At 32.5% G+C, this 17,923-nt stretch overlaps 1 protein-coding gene across 4 annotated transcripts in view; it reads left to right on the forward strand.

Annotated features, from left to right (window-relative positions):
• Positions 1-17,923, forward strand: part of LOC124952413 (ecdysone-induced protein 78C) — a 78,310-nt gene that overhangs the window by 43,274 nt on the left and 17,113 nt on the right. The window contains exon 1 of one of the 4 annotated variants that reach the window (XM_047502280.1): positions 10,007-10,805. The exons of the other annotated variants lie outside the window; for them this stretch is intronic. Coding sequence (XP_047358236.1) covers positions 10,760-10,805 — 46 coding nt within the window. The 5' untranslated portion in view covers positions 10,007-10,759. Of the gene's footprint in view, positions 1-10,006; positions 10,806-17,923 lie in introns of those variants that run through there. 4 annotated transcript variants of the gene reach the window in all.

Consider the following 17,923-nt stretch of genomic DNA (forward strand, 5'->3'; position numbering starts at 1 on the left):
TCTTACGTAGAGAACATTAAAATTTATGTTAACTGTAAACCTTGAAAAACCATGATATGAGTTGATCTGTTCTCAGCTGAGATTACATAAAAGGGATCGTAGAAAAATACACGTGGCAGACCTTGAGACATTCGATCGATAGAAAAAGAAAAGTCAACGATGTGTCCCTTTATAAGCAAATCCATAAAAACGATCCTATGATCATTTAAATCATTTAAATCTTTCAAGTTAAATAAATAAATTATTATTTATTTTTCATTATAGTTACAATGAGTATTCGGCGAAATCTATTTATATAAATCTTTATCTATATTACATAAGTATTTACTTAGATAAATACGAAATATTTATGTGTGATTATTTGAGATAAAACTTGAAAATTTTAGACAAATTTATCTTCGAGAAGTTTTATTCGGATATAGAAATAGAAATATCCACTGTGTTAATATGTACTGTAGGATCGTACGTAACAAATTGAATAATTAATTCTATGATTAATTATCGCAAAGAGATCTGTTTTCCAGTTGATTCGAGATTCACGATTCTTCTTATCTCAATGAAGTACACGAAAGATTTGATTGCGCGTAGTTATATTTACCATATGTGTGTGTGTGTGTGTGTGTGTGTGAGTGTGAGTGTATATGTTTACATACAGAACGACCAAAGACGAATTATGAAAGTACGCAAAGTTTACAAGTCTAGTTATTGTTAACTACAACAAATAGAAAGTTTCTCGTCTTGCTGGAATCGCGATCGATTTCCTCGTAAACATATATACGCACACATACAGACAAACACACGTATATGTAATATATATATATATATATATATATATATATATATATATATATATTTATGTATGCATATATAAGTATTATTTATTCTAACACGTTTTAACATTCGAGAAACTCCAAACTCATTTGAAGTTACGCAATTCGCGAGAGATATAATTGAACATGCTAAGAAAAAGACATGCTAAGGAAAGGGGGAGCTTAGCGTGACGATATTTATCGCGTACAAACGCATAAGAGTGTTCCACTTTGATGCACCATAGTTGAATCTACGTAAGTTTATCTAACGCAAGAGGAACGTGCGAATGGAACGCTTGTCATTCGTATTCATTCAATTTTATTTTACGTGTAAAAAATAATCAAACGAAATTATTAATGACGTTTCCTACAAATCGATATAATAGTTTTGTTAATGTTTTTTGTGATCTTTCTAAAATCCTGTAAATCTTTCTTTTCTTTTTCTTCTTTTTTTTTTTTTCTTTTTTTTTTTTTTTTTGAAATTAACAGATCAATATTTTCTATTATTTGGAGTAACGTAAGGATAGAGTTCAATGATCCTAAAAGAATTCAACAAACTTTTGCTTTGGGAAAACGAGAAGGAGAGTGAGAGAGAGAGAGAGAGAGAGAGAGAGAGAGGAGATAGAAAAGTGAAGTTTTCAAGTGAATAAGAAATAGAAAAGAAAGAAAAGTATTGAGTATAAATTCGCGACGGTAGTTAACTCTCGGCTGTTGGTCATAAATCATCGCTAAACGATTCGTATTATTGCTTGAGGCTCGTTGCTGCCGGCGCGTATCGTTTCTTACATTTACGTGTGATTGTTACTCGAAGAACGATTAATCCTTAGCGATGCGCCGCTTTATAATCGTCGTTTGATACGCGCACCGCAATTATTTCCGCTCGGTTTGTAATTAAGCATCCGCCTTTAAGGAGTAAGAGAAGGTGGGAAAATAGTATAAGGAAGAGAGAGAGAGAGAGAGAGAGAGAGAGAGAGAGAGAGAGAGAGAGAGAGGAATGAATAAGAGAATGTATACATACATATACATACATACATATATATATATGTATGTATATATGTATGTATGTATGTATATTTATTATTATGACTATAGTCGATAGATTCACTTTAATCATTTAGGATCTATGTTTTTTTTTAAAGCTCTCTTCGTCTTACCTTTGATGAGGTAACGATCAAAGCTACCGCAAATATATGACCTTTCGATATTCTCTTCTTACGTATTAGAATAGATAGGATAGACTAATGCTTATCAAAAGTTATTAATTAATCATTTTCCTTTGTGAATCTTCCGGTTTCAATATTTTATTATTGAACATTTTTTTTGAAGAAAATTGACAAAAATATAAAGTAATTATCGTTAAAATACATAATATATATATATATATATATACTTAGAAAGAGTTCAGAAATATTTTTCAAAGAAAAATAAGATCCTCTTTGTATTGATGAAAGATATTTGCGAGTTTCTACAATCGGGATCAGTCTTCCTAAAATAATAAATCATTTTGATTGTCTTTCACATTTATCCTTTTATATGATATTTTCAATTTCTTTATCATTTTTAATATTTATCGGGAAAAACATCGATTTAAAATTATATCCTTTAAAAATGACCAATGAATTTATCAATGTACGTATGGATTTTGAGATATTCTAAATAAATCAGATAGAAACGAATTTAATCTGAGTTGGGATGGAATTTACATTAACAGGAACGTGTTCGATTAAGGAGAACATCCCTGATTAAACGAATAAGTTCTCACCCTGATGGTAATCAGATGAACTCACGATTGGAATCACCAAAGGATACAGATAAAATCGTTAAGCCGTTCTCTCGATCTTCTGTAATATCGACTTTGTATTTAGTTGAAGGAATACACAGAAGGTGAATAACGGTAATTCGAAGGTGAATGCTCGAGCAAATTACGAATTAAGACGCTATACTGTATGTATATATATATATATATATGTACATATACACGCACATAGATATACATATATATACACACGTACGTACGTAGGTACGTAAGTTGCATACGTGGTTTAAGACAAGTAACACAAATAGGAATAGAAATAATGGCAAAAGCAACAGCAAGAGCAATACTACCACACTGGCATCACCATCACCATCACCAGCAACAACATTAGCACCAGCAGCAACGTCTAAAGCACGCATCGACGAGTAACCGAGTAACCAGTAATTGACTTGGTACGAGACCTGAGTTGCGAATGTTCTCACGAACAAGAAGAACTTTGGAAGAGAGACCGAAACGTGATCGAGAGATGACTCTGAAAGGCTAAGAGAAGTAAAAGAGTAGATGCGCAAATTGAATTTCGATAATATTCAAAAGTTTTTATTCTTTGAGACATCTACGATATTTCATGTTTATTTCTTTTTTATTTTTCTTTTTTTTTTCTTTTCTCTCTCTCTCTCTCTCTCTCTCTCTCTCTTTTTCTCTTCGCTATATAAAGTTTAAATATTATCTTATCGATCGATTTTCATACATTCTTTCTAACATCATATTCTTCGTACTTATGGCAAACTTAAAATTAGTACGATCGAGATAGATAAACTTATTTTAATTTGATAAGAAAAGTATTTATAAGTATTATATATATATATATATATATATATATATATATATATATGTATTAATGTATTTCTATTTCTGTGTTAGCATCGTAAATTGTTTCTTCCTCTATTGAAAATGTAAATTTAATCTTAAAACTTATTGCAAGATTGAAAAATTAGAATCAGCCATAATATAATACTTTAGACAGAAGATAAGTTAAAATATCAAGAAATGTTAATATGAAACGATCGATCAAAAGAGATAAAGAAAGAGAGAAATAGATAATATCCATATGGAAGAAAGAGAAATGAAGGAAAGAAGAAAGAAGAAAGATATAAAAGATGGTAAGCGAAGAAAAATAGAAAAGTTCAATACGCATAAAGAGTGAAAAGGCTCGACCAATGGTAACTGGGCCAACGAGAGAATGTTTACAAAACGAAAGAGGAAGTAGCTTTTTCCGTAAGTCTTTGTCGAGTTTAATCGGAGAAAAGTTCTTTGAAAAAAAAGTTGGCGCGTTGTAAAGGGAAAAGAAAAAAGAGAGAAGTAGAAGGACAGAGAGTAAAAGCGGGAAGAGGGGCCCGAAAAAAGTAAAAAGAAAGAAAAAGGATAGAGCGCGTAGTCAGACGAGCTAAAAGAGAAAAAGAATCGTGATTTTAACTCTGACAAAACTGTCGTACCGTGGGGCCAAGTAACTTTAAATACGTCCTAGGAAAATGGCCAAAGACTAGGATTCCTCATGGAAATACTTTGGAATCCATCGAACGCTACTCATTCCCTCGTCTGAACGTTTCTTTAAATCGTAAATCTTTTCCTTTTGTTTGCCAAGTGAAAAACTTTCGAGTCGATTTCAGACTGAAAGAAATTTATTTGAAAGATAGCAATCTTTCTTGTTTATAATTTTTTTTCTTTTTTCTAATTTTGAAGATATACCAAATCATTTCAATGAATTTTATCTTAATTAAAAAAATGTCTTAAACGAAGTGGTCGAATGTTATTATGATGTTGTATAATAGAAGGTAAAAAAGAAAAAGAAAAAGAAAAAAAAAAAATAAGAAAGAAAGAAAAATTCAAAACGCACTTTAACGTCGTTGTAAATAAATAATTTTCGCGTTCGTTTGATTATGTAACAGTCTTTGTTTATATATGTACAATGAGATTCGACAGAATTCTAATACGTTGCATTGACCATTATACTCCCCTAATCCAATCTTCAACATTTACATACGCGCATGTATACTATACATACTATACATATATTATAATATACATGGTAGAGAATCGCACTTAGTCACAAAGCTAATGTCGAAGTTCGTATTGCGGCAGACGTCGGAGTTTAACAGAATGTCAAACTTTCTTCCTGACTTCCGTTAACAAACGGAAGTGGAAGTTAATTAGCGCGTGTTCGTTACGTGATACGAATTTCTAAACGAACTTTTCGAGAATACGAAACAACGACGATACTTATTATCGTCGGATTTTATAACTTCGATGATTCGTAATTACGACTACGTTAAATTCGAATTAAATCCTATATGAAATATCTATGTACGTGTGTATTAGTATATATGTATATCTGTATCAATGACGTTTCACGACAACGTCAAGAATTGTTCATGCTCGGCTAGGAAAACAATTTGCGATACAGCAATTTAGAACGAAACACATATCCTTACCTGTATATGTAATTATTCGAATTGCTTATTAATATCAAAGATTGAGAAAGAAGAAAAGCGGGGGGGGGGCGGAAGAAAAAAAAAAGAAAAAAAAAAAAAGAAGAAGAAGAAGAAAACCTTCCTACCTTCGTAATTCGCAACGTAGGTAATAACGACGATTACCAGAAGGGATGTGAAATTCATTAATGTTCGGTTTAATTAGTTAATAGAAGAAAAGTACCGTTGTGTAATATCTGTATATGTATATATACAGGTAACATCGTATCTTTGTGTAAAAGTAGAGAGAATCAAAATGGATGATGCGATTATTCGATTACACGGTAATTCGTCTCTATGTTTTCGTGGAATCCTTAAAAGGTTCCTTCTTTTTCAATTTCCGGCTCTTCATCCTTTTCTACGATCTTCCGACGATCTTGAAATACCGACTATATCGTACCACGGCTTTTCAGCTTTTCCGTTAATGAGAATAATTAGCCGGCGACGTCAGGTCGTTGCTCTTGTAATGCTGCGAGCCGCGCATTAGAGAATGCTCTCCATTGAATCGAACGTGGGATTCGTGCCATTTGTAAGCTGACAATCTCCTACGAGATTGCATTGAGAGAGAGCGACGTTCAAAGGAAAGAGGTGGAGATCCTTTTGCTCTGGACCGTAGCAACGTTAAGCAAATCTCCTCTCTCTCTCTCTCTCTCTCTCTCTCTCTCTCTTTTTCTTTCTTTTTATTTTAATTGAGAGTGCTTCCATCACGGCTTCTAATCTTAATATCTTCTATGACAGTGGTTTTCAAATTGCTAATTTTGTAAGGTAGTTACTATCCTGTGAAAGATCATAAGATTGTTTCTGTTTTTTTTTTTGTTTTGTTTTTTTGTTTTGTTTTTTGTTTTGTTTTTATCCAAGAGATAGTCAGTCGATGCACGTCTGATGCAACCTTATCTCATTTGACATCAAGCTTGATATTTCCATCAAAAAAAAAAAAGAAGAAAAAAAAAAAAAAAAATTTATCCGAATAATTCAATATCTTTGATCGTGTAATAATATTATTTCAATAATACAAAAGTTAAACGGAACATCGAAGAATTCTCATATAGGAAGAACTTTTCTTTGAATGACAAAAGAATAAACTAATGAGTTTTTCGAAGTAGTTTGAAAACCACTGATTCACTATATCACATTACTCTTTCCAATCCAACGATTGTGCAACGAGTCTTCCCTTTTTCCTTACCTGTTTCAAACATCGGCACTCGTACGCGAGGGATTTATTATCCTACGCGTTTTAATGGGAATCGAAATCCTAAAGGCCACCGGGATTCCATCGGGTTAACCACGTTTTCCTTTTTCTACATTGAAGAGTTTCCATTATACGAATTTATATTCTCTGTTTGGTAAGTCGTGAACAAACAAACAAACAAACAAACAAACAAACAAAAAGAAAAGAAAAAAAAAACAAAAAGAACTTCGTACATTCTACTCGTAAACATTTCACTTTAATATCACCTTTGTTATATCAAAATTACATTTTGCATATATCATTTCAAAATAACCACGACGTTTTATATCTTTCGATGAACGAATTCACAGATTTCACGTATATTTCGACGATATTTATGTATATCTATGTTTTTATAAAAAAAAAAAAACAAAAAAAAAAAAAAAAAAAAAATACGAAAAAAAACAGAAAATAAAAATAAAAAATAAAAAAGAAAAAAAAAAAGAAACACTTTTTTACCAACCACGTATGGTTCGAATATATCGTTTGAACTTTCGTTGCCGATCATAAGTAATTCATTTTGAAGAGTCGGCAGAATTCGAACTCACGGTACGTTAAAACCAAACGTAGTGCGCATTCTAGCAGCATACGTATGTACAATTTACATACATATACATATTACATATGTGTATATATACATATATATATATATACACACACACACACATATATATATATATATATATACGTGGATAACGTACGTAGACGGATTGGAAGGAAAAAAAAAAAAAAAGAAAAAAAAGCTCATTTCCCCAAACGTAAATCTGAGAGAACGGTCAGGCAGTTTAGTACCACCGACAAAACCATAGTGCGCACGATTTAATTGGCGCTCGACAATCGCCCGATTAATTAAACCTGAATGTCTAAGGAATAAGAACAGGAAGAAGAAGAAGAAGAGAAGGAGAAGGAGGAAAAGGATGAAGAAATGAACGGTAGTCTCCCTTCTTGCGCAATAAGCGGCCATGGCAGTGAACCTGAGCGATCAGGATGAACACTTCTTTTCTCACGCTGGTTCGCGTGAAGCTCGCAGATGCGGAAAAGTGCCGATCTTACATGCGAGAGAAAACGAGACAGACTTAGTGAGAGTGAATAAGAGAGAGAGAGAGAGAGAGAGAGAGAGAGAGAAATGGAAAAAAGAAAGATACTTCGCATCGTAAACACGCAAGTCGTTTTAATTACGCATATTTAACGTATAGGTATTCTCTTTATTGCGGAAATTCGTTTTTCCGCATGTAATTCCGCGATTTAATCGAGTACCGTTCTACGTGTCACTTCCCCTTTGAGAAAGATCCCTCAATATAAATTCCAATATATATATATATATATATATATATATATATAAATAATTTATTGATAGTCCAAATAAATAAGGTATACTTTCAAAATTATTTATTGCGAACGACTATTCGACGTCGGGCGAAAACAAAAGTATATATATATATATATATTTGGTTGACGAACGAATAGCCGGAGGCCTCTCAAACGACTATATAAATGCTTCCGAGGTTTGCCAGTGAGCGTCCGCATTTTCTATCTCTTCTTCTCTTTCGATCTCTCTTTCTCTCTTCATATACCTCCCTCTTTCGCTTTGCCTCTCATTCAGTTGGGGTGGTTTAATTCAATATAGAGGTGAAACGGTAGGCAAAAGCAACGCGAGGTTGGATCGTCGCTCGAGGGTAAGCACCGAGAGACGCGTTGAAAAAAGAAGCATACCTACGTATATTTATATACTTACATATATATACATACATACATACATACATACATATATATATATATATATATATATATACTTACTGTCGAGAACTCATACAATGATGCGCCTGTAAAAAAGAGTACAAACATATAGTCTACGAAGTACTCTTTGTCTTTATCATTGCGGAGAATTTAAGGCAGCCCTTCGACCACCTGCTTTTCTACCCTTGCATTAACGTCCTTTGGTATACCTTCCAAAGGGTCATGACGATAATGTACGGACGCGAACCAACAACACTGACTCTTTTCTCTCTCTCTCTCTCTCTCTTTCTCTCTCTTTTTCTTTATCTTTCGGTAAATAATTTGCTTTTATTCGTTATTCCGTCTATTCTATCCTCTTCACAATCTATTATTTTTTTTTGTCCTTCCTCTTCTCTCTTCTATACTTTCTCTATATAATCCTTTGCTTCGTCTTGCCTCGCCTATCTCTTCACTGTCGTTTTCTTTTACATTTTATGCCCTCCATCTTTATCGCTTTTATCCATCTCTTCCCTCACTCTATCTCTCTCTCTCTCTCTCTCTCTCTCTCTCGTCTTGCCTTGTCTTTTTTTCTATCTCTTTTTTATCCCACGTCGTCTACTTTCTCCGAACGTCCTCATTTATCTTTCACAACGAGAACATTTAACTCTCACTCGTTTTCCTACTTACGATCCGTCTCCAAAGACTCCTTTCCGAAACTTTCTTTGCTGGTTTTTGCTGGACGATCGAAGGATAACAGTATAGATATATACATATATATATATAAATGTTAATGTAATGCAATTTTCCTTCCAATATCATTCTCCTTTCGTACAAATGCTTACGAATTATTCCTTTCTTCCTTTTTATTTTTTTAACTAAACTTTTTCTTCTTCTTCTTCTTCTTCTTCTTCTTTTTCTCGTATTCGAACGTTCGAGATGGGATTTTATGGATAAGGGGACTACGAAGGAAGAAAAACAAAGAAAAGGAAAGAGAAAGGGAAAAAGAAAGAATGTAAGAAAGAGGGAGATTGCTCGCGTCTCATTCTTCTTACGGTTAAAGCGCACTTAACGCAATTTATTCCAGAAGAGTCGGTATCGACCCTCCGGGGAAAATTCCTGCTTGTCTTTTCTCCCGTAACGTTCTTACCCTCGTCCACTCTTCTCGTTCATCTTTTTCCTTTCCCTTTAGAATAATCCTCCCTTTCGCGTATAGTTTCTTCCTCGTGGTCGTCGTCGTCGTCGTCGTCGTCACCGTTGTCGAATCTTTTGCCTTTGCCCTAATATTTCGATAAACATTTTTACGATATTTTTATTCTCTCTTATTCATTGCAATTGATAGGAATCATTTTTAATTTTCTTAAAAGATACATTTATTTAAAAAGATTTTAATTAAATTCGTTGACATAAACAATAATAATATTAAGATATTGTAAATGATAAATAATAATTTTCTTGTCTATAGTATTAAGACTAGAAATCGCGATGAACTCGAAAGGAATTCGCCAAGCTAATATTAGTTGTCTCACGTTCTAAATTCGCACGTCTGGTATTAAGATCCTCCTCCGTGCGAGTAGTAGATACGATTTTCGTTTCGAGAGAAATATAGGAACGAAGGAAACTAAAGGTAGATGGAAAGTACTCGAGGAGTACTATGTTTCTTTTATTTTCATCTCTATCCACCGAAAAAGCTTTTAAGGTTTGGAGTACGTTATATTATCTTTCTATGGAGTATATTTCACGAACAAAAAAAAAAAAAAAAAAAAAGAAAAAAGAAAAAAAGAAAGAAATAAAGAAAGCGCATATATCTTTCGACGAAACGATTTATGTATATAATAATATGGCATAACATTGTCTCCATTGAAGAAATCAACTTCTTGATGTAATACAATGTTATTGGAAAATTTAATAATCGTCTCAAGAGAAAATATCAAAAAGTTTGTAAAACTTGATATATATTGTTATCGTAAGAAAAAAAAAAAAAAAAGAAACAAAACAAAACAAAACAAAAGAAAAAAGAAAAACAAAGGGAAAAAGAAGAGGGGAAAAAAAAAGAATGATAAAAACTTGTATAGAAATAGGAAAAATATAATAAATCCGAGAGATTCATTTTCTAATATATCTTACATTACGAGATTTATTCGCGTATAAAGATTGATCCATATTAATGTAAAAATCTATAAATTTGAATATATTTCTGAAAGTTCAATCAACAAAATGGAACATACGAAAATCAATAGAGTTATCGATTTCTTTTTTTTTCTTAATATTTCAATAGCTCTCTTTCGACGATTTTTAATCTCCATATATTTATTCCATTCGATGTACTTCCTATCATATATATATATATATATATATATATCTTCATCTATAAATTAGAATGAATCGTCTTATACATACGTATATAGTATACGAATGTGCAACATATTTTATATTTGTAAACCGTTATCGTACCACGAAACGTATCGCCCAAAGCAATGTTTTTCATTTCGCGAGGAAATGCTTATGAAATCTGACGTCGTTCGTGCGACACGGCATGCATATAGAACAGAATGCGTTTCGCCGTATTGCAGCAGGAAAAGCCAGTCACAAATAACGTGCCCGTCGAAGTCGGTCCTAAGAAAATAACACGAGTTATTATCGATCGCGACAGTAGCGCGTCTCTTTTAAATCGATTCGGTGTGTCTGTCACAGATAACAGGATCGAGAAAAATATGTATTATTGTACATGTGTGTATGTCGACCGAATCACAATCGGATTCGAAAGAGTAAAAGTATATATCTAAAGATTAGAATGAATAGAGAGAAAAAAAGTATGTCTATGTGCAGGGGGTGGAGGGGCTGGGGGAAGAAGGGGAAGGAGGAGGAGGAAGGAAAAGGATGAGAAAAATTTATACGAATAATTTTTTTTAACAGGAAATTAAAATAGAATTTTTAAATAAAAGTAGAATCAACATGGGTAAAGTCACGACGTCGAGAAAGATAGAGGGATTAGATATTCAGATAGATGGAAAGAGAGAGAGAGTGAGCATTCAAGCGCATTAGTGACATAATTTCACCGGTGTATTTCTGTAACGCGAAGTGTAGAGAAACGCTAGAGTACTAGTAGACTAAAGAAAGAGACAGAGAGGGCGAGCCGAGTGAGAGTCTGGCGACGTAGTTGTAGCCGTCTGGGGATACTCTCCAGCTTAGGTTGCTTTTATCGACGTTGCATTTCCGCCTTTTAGTTGCACAACACCTGTTCGATGCCCATATAATTCCCTCCCACGCTCGATCTCGAAATTTTACTCTCGACGAGTCACATCGAGTTGTCCTCTTCGTTCATTTTTCTCATCTCTCTCTCTTTTTTTTTTTCATTACCATCTTTATCCGTTCGTCACGCGTGCAATTCCTTCCTGGTCTTATAAGTAACTAACACACACATACACACACATATATATATATATATATATGTATGCACATATGAAGTACGACCTCTTATGACCTTTGATTTTCCATCCTTTCTACGTTCAAACCATGAATTCCTTTAGAAAATCCTCTCTCTCTCTCTCTCTCTCTCTCTCTTTCTCTTTTCCTCTCACTCTTACTCACTCTCCCACTATCATTCTTTTTTCTATCGTCGATTGGATAAGGACGATAGAAAGAGCCGGAAGAGGGAGTCACGATAATTGCCGTTAATCTGAGTCCCCCGTCTAACTCGATGCGTGAAATTTAGATAGTCTCGGTAATTGCGATTCCTGTTACTTCGTGTTGGATAAATCTCTCGTGTTAATTTTTATCATTTGGCAAACTGGTACTGGAATATATCGATAATAAAATATATATATATATATATATATATATATATATAAGCGTATCTTTAACCAGCTTTACTGGACATTACACTCGTTCCTTATTCCCTTTGATTACAATTTGGAGATTTAACAAAGAATCATATCTCTCCACTTGGAAGAGTAATAAAAATCTTTTATTTCTCTCACACACACGTATATATATATATATATATATATATATATATATATATATATATATCTTTCTTTCGAGATTCGTAGAGCATGTCAGTAATGGATTACACGCGTAAGACTAAAGATACATGTATTTCTAAGCCATGGGATATCTTTCTAGTTGCGTAACGATCTTTCAAGAAGGAAAGAAAAAGACAAAGAAAAATAAGCAAACAGATAAAAGAAGAAAAGAGAGAAAGAGAGAGAGAGAGAGAGAGAGAGAGAGAGAGAGAGATCGATCTGTAGAAAGTGCATTGGGAAAGCGAGCGGGTGAGCGCATAAATGCGACTATAAATTATTTGTCTCTCGTAAGGCGCATGTTAAACGTTTGGAATCCATCGAGCATATCCGACGGATCGTAGAAGAGATTAGGTACTCGTCCTTTAACGATTCCTTTACTCCTTATTAAGACGAACCTCAGTTTCTCTCTCTCTCTCTCTCTCTCTCTCTCTCTCTCTCTCTTTCTCTTTTTTACATGGGATTCGAAAGCCTTCGAAGTCTGTTAGACGGTACTCGTACAGTTTCACCGTTCTCATTGCACTCTCATCTCCTATCGAGACCAAACGAGACTTACTCTCGTCGTAGTGGATGGTGCACATGGTGGTGCATATCGAGATAGAGACACGACGCGCCATTGCCTGGAAACACGTTTCGTCCACCTTTGGCTTCGTCTTGCCGATACCTATACCTTCATGGGAAAGTTTCATTTCTTTTTTTTTTCTTTTTTTTTTTTTTTTGCAATAAGAAAAAAACGAAAACCGAGCGTGGAAGACGAGCGATTCGATTCGTTTTTTATTTCATGATGCATAGAAAGAGAGAGAGAGAGAGAGAGCGATCGTCCCACTTGCACGATTTTTTTATTTAAAGTAATCTAAAGTATAATTTGATCGAATCATTCGATACATATATATGCATACACGTACATATATACTGATTCGTTCGCATAGTACAAAGTTACAAATATGATAATTCAAAATAAAATATATTCGCATAAATAATAAATAACTATGACGAATTAAGAAAATCTTAGATACGGTAATGTCAATAATTGTATTACTTGTATAGTAGAAAACATGCCAGGTTTCAAAAATAATTTATATTTCACGAAATTCGATCGAATTCGATTATCTCGATGCGTTAACGGAATATAGGTAGGTATCTGCTATACGGACTGGGAACTAATACGACTTAATAATTCCACACGCGAGAACCATTCAATCGAATTATTAATTAAAATCTGCTGCCCGAAATAATCCTGTATTTTATCTCTGTCGCAAATCGATGACGTATGCAGTTATGTATGTATGTATATATATATATACCATCGCCAACATTGAATTTTTCTTTCCTTCTTCCTCTCTCTCTCTCTCTCCCTCTATATATATATATATGTCTATATATATATATATATATATGTCTATATATATATATATATATATATATATGTAGGTATATATGATTTTATATATACATGGTGATTTATGAGAAATACAACATCCAATATATCTTCCTTAGTTAGATTTGAAGATACGAAAGAATGTGTATAACGATGATGGAGTATAGGTTTATTTCTTGTTCAGTCGTCGACGTTATCAACGACGTAATTGTTTTTAATTAAATTATATATATATATATATATATATATATATTTTTCTTTTCTTTTTAATTTATATATATATATAGAAACGAGTTTTGCGTAACAAAGAAGAAAAAGAAAGGAAAAAGTAAAATCGAATCCTCGAAATAATCCAGAATTTTTGATCGAATCAATGATTCATATTAATCATATTCGAAATATAGTTTACATTTTATTATTTTCTCTTATATTTCCCTCCTTTATATCTCATTCTTTTTTCCCCTTTTCTTTTTTCTTCGTTTTCTTTTTTCCTTTTTTTTTTCTTTTCTTTTTTTTTTTTTCTTTTTTGTTTAATTTGTTTTCGCGAACGCATCGCGTTTCCATTGAAATGAATTTTGTGGGAAAATAACGAGCGCTCCTCTTGGTGAACGTTTGAAAAGGAAATATTTTCTTCGTTTGACCATCCCTGGCACAGTGCGCCTCTCCTCGGGATTCCATCACGTATCGACACTAGAAGCACACTCGCACACTGCACTTCGACACGAAGAAATAGACGGACGCACAGACGTATCGGTCGACTGGAATACGAATGCTGTGACCTAAGTAAATATATGCGACGCGCAGTCCTTCCTTGTAAACAAGGGGTGCTAAACGCTGCAAAGTGCTTCAACCTAGGTCGAGGCCACGTCTACGAACATTTATGGCAATTCTACGATCCCTGTGAAAACGTTCATCGTCTATAGTTTTTTATTTTTTATTTTTTTTATTTTTTTTTTTTTTTTTTTTTTTTTTTTTTAGAAAGCTTTTTACAATAGCATCAATCGATTTATTTTCTAACATAAAAGTTTTACCTATTTTCTTCTATATATATATATATATATTTTTTTTTTTTTGTTTTTTTTATATATTCTAAATTAAAACAGAATAGAAAGATTTAAATCAAATTGTCTAAAAATAAATATCAGACTTTCATAAACTTGATACACATTTTATATTTTTTATAATAAAATATTTGTACATATAATAATACGAAATATAAAATAAACCAATATATATATATATATATATATATATATATATATATATACATATTGACATTATTAAGAACTTAGGTATTGCTTGTAAAAAATGACGTAGATACTTTGTCCAAATTAGTTTCGCGGCGGGATCGGCCTTTATAAATAATAGGGTCGTCGGTTCGATAATCCTTCGGATTAATCTCATCATCGTTACGGTTGTCTCTCTACCCCATACTTTTTAACACGGCTTGGTCGATGTTACGCACGTTATTACGAGCGTCTGTAAACTCGCCGCACAAATACGTTTCTCGCACGCGAGCCGATCGTTCGCCGCGTTACGAAGGAATTTTCGTTTGTGTTTCCTTCGTAATTCCTTCCCAAGTAACAGTCGTACATTCCGGCGTTCCGTGAAATCCTCTTAATAATCTTTAGCATGCTCAGAGAATTAGCAATTAGTTGAAATCTCCGAGAGAAAATTTTTGTTATTTCAAAGAGGATGTTTAATAATAATAATAATAATAATAATAATAATAATAATAATAATAATAATAATAATAATAATTTAGAAAATCTATTTATGAGGAAAAAGTCGAGAAATTTCGATTGGAATGAAAAAATATTCCTAAGTCAGTTTTACTATAAAAAAAAAAAAAAAAAAAAAAAAAAAAAAAAAAAAAAAAAAAAAAAAAAAATACGTAACTCGTAACAATGACACGAATAAATCCGTAAGAAATGTGAATATAATGTATCTTGAAAAATTTTCTTCTCGAATTTCTTCTGATTTTTTTTAGCCGAGGGCTGTATATGTTGCCCGTTGCGTGTTGCTCGATGGCGTTGCATTGAAGTTATACATGGTATGCATCTTTAAATATGCATATATGTATATAATACCTATACAATCATATTACATACGTGTTTGGAATATATAGATGAAAATGTACGTTTCCAGAGGGTACTTCATTACGGATCACGGAAGAGGAACTTTGATAACCGTCGAATCTATACACATTGAAAAGTACTTATTACGATAATATTCGCTTGATATACCAAAATCTTTCCCACGGCTTTAATGTCAACGTTTTCTCTTTGCGTTACGAAATCTACTAACGACTAACTTAAACGTCGTATATCCCATGTTTATATTTTTGCGAGGAAGACACATCAAAAGGGTGATATTTAATTTGAAATTTCGAATGAGAAAATATTACTTCAAGATTGAACGCTCGGGTATATATTGAATTCTTCCTCAACTAAGTAGATAATGTACGTTTCTTGTGCATTGCCGCTTTGATCGAGTACTTGCTCTCTCTCTCTCTCTCTCTCTCTCTCTCTCTCTCTCTCTTCATTTCTTTTATGCTATCATGTATTCCTTTCTACCAAAGCACCTACCATCATTTTAAACACGCGCCACTGCTTCCCAACAATAGCTCGTCTTTAGTATGTTTCGAACGCAGGTAAGAGATCCTTGTATATGATAAGTCAGGAATCAGGATAACCTCCTTCTGTGCACTTCTCTCACGATTCACAATGTTTTTCTTCTTAGAGAAAAAAAAAAAAAAAAAAGAAGAAAGAAAAAAAGGACAAGAAAAATGCGGAAGAACATTTTCTCATCTTTTTTTCGTCGATTGCAAAAATAACAAATCCAACGATTAATATCAATTTAGATACATGGATATTATTGAAAATACTTGAATGCCAAATGGGATTATGATAAAATTGTAAATCGTTATCTTAAATTTTAATTTTAATCCAATTATATGCGCACGGACTATTTCACGTATATACGTTGTTTAATTTAACGACGTTAAAACAATGATATAATGAAACTTCTCTCTAAGTAGATTACGAATAATAATGTAGGGAAGAACGATATGAATTAATACTCGATAAACAATCGTTTAAACTCACATTGATTGAATAACAAAAACAATAGATAAAACGGATTATTGCGGGATTACATTTAAGCGGTTTATCTTTTTTTTTTTTTTCCCCCGATGTACATTGCAAGTAGAATAAATTACATTAAGATTATTTATGAATTAATGGGCGAATTAAATTTTTTGTCTCTTTTTCTTATTGTATTAGAAAAAAAAAAAGAAAAGAAAGAAAGAAAAAGAAAAGAAAAACAATTCAATTATATTTTATTTGATATCGATCGAAAGCCCCGGAAGCAAGCTTTCGAATCGAATATAAACGAGTTAATGTCCTGGTTCGTTCTCTACGTGTTTGTCGTACGTTCAAGCATAACCTTCGATAATAAATATTCGATAAATCAATACCACCAAACAAACAGTTAATATCATTGCTATGAATAAACATATCGGCACGTTTCTATGCGTTTTTGAAATATACGAAAGATAGAATAATATTTACCGATATCCCGATAAAATAAATGAAAATATATCGAACGTGATATAATTGTAAAATTATCATTATATACATATATATATATATATATAATAATAATAATAGCTATATATCGTCTTATAGTTTATAATAAAATACATGTGCCGTCTTAATGTCAATAATATTTCCATTGTTCTAGACCAATGATACTATGTCGTATGAACGCGTGTTCTGCGTACGCAATATCTCGTAATCAATTCCATTGTTACTTTGAACCTAATGGATTCAGTAGCTATCAATGGAATGTCTCCGTCAAATCATGTAGGTTTACTCGCGTGCTAGCTTGCGATTGCGGACATATACAAATCCTATTAATGACAGTATCACACTAATCCCCTTATTAACGTACATACATGTACAATGTAAATACATATGTAGATACATCGTAAGAGAATATCTATAATATTTATATTTTCATTTGGAAATATTGAAATTGTACAAAGTATTAAATCATTTAAATCGATTGTTTTTAATCGTTTTGTTATTGCGATATATATATATCGATATAAAAAGAAACATCAATTGAATTAGGAACGTATGATTATTTAAAAACTATGTAATATTATTTGAAAATTGTACGCAGTGCGACAATTTTTCGAAAAGAAAAAAGAAAAAGTAAAATCAATGTATTAAATTTTATTTCGTATCGTTGCGTGCGTTAAATATTCTCTAAAAAATTGTTTATTTTTATTACGATAACAGTACCCATGATATTTCAATACGTCATTCGTTTCTCCGTTCCGATTCATTCGATAGATACAAACGTAACAATAGAAACATATCTGTGTGTATATATATATATATATATATATATATAAAAATAATAGAGAATGAAAAAGTAAAATATTCTCTTGGGTAACATTGCTATGAGACTGACAACGAAGGGC

This window comes from Vespa velutina, chromosome 1 (genome assembly GCF_912470025.1).
Source record: "Vespa velutina chromosome 1, iVesVel2.1, whole genome shotgun sequence".
NCBI lineage: Eukaryota > Metazoa > Arthropoda > Insecta > Hymenoptera > Vespidae > Vespa > Vespa velutina.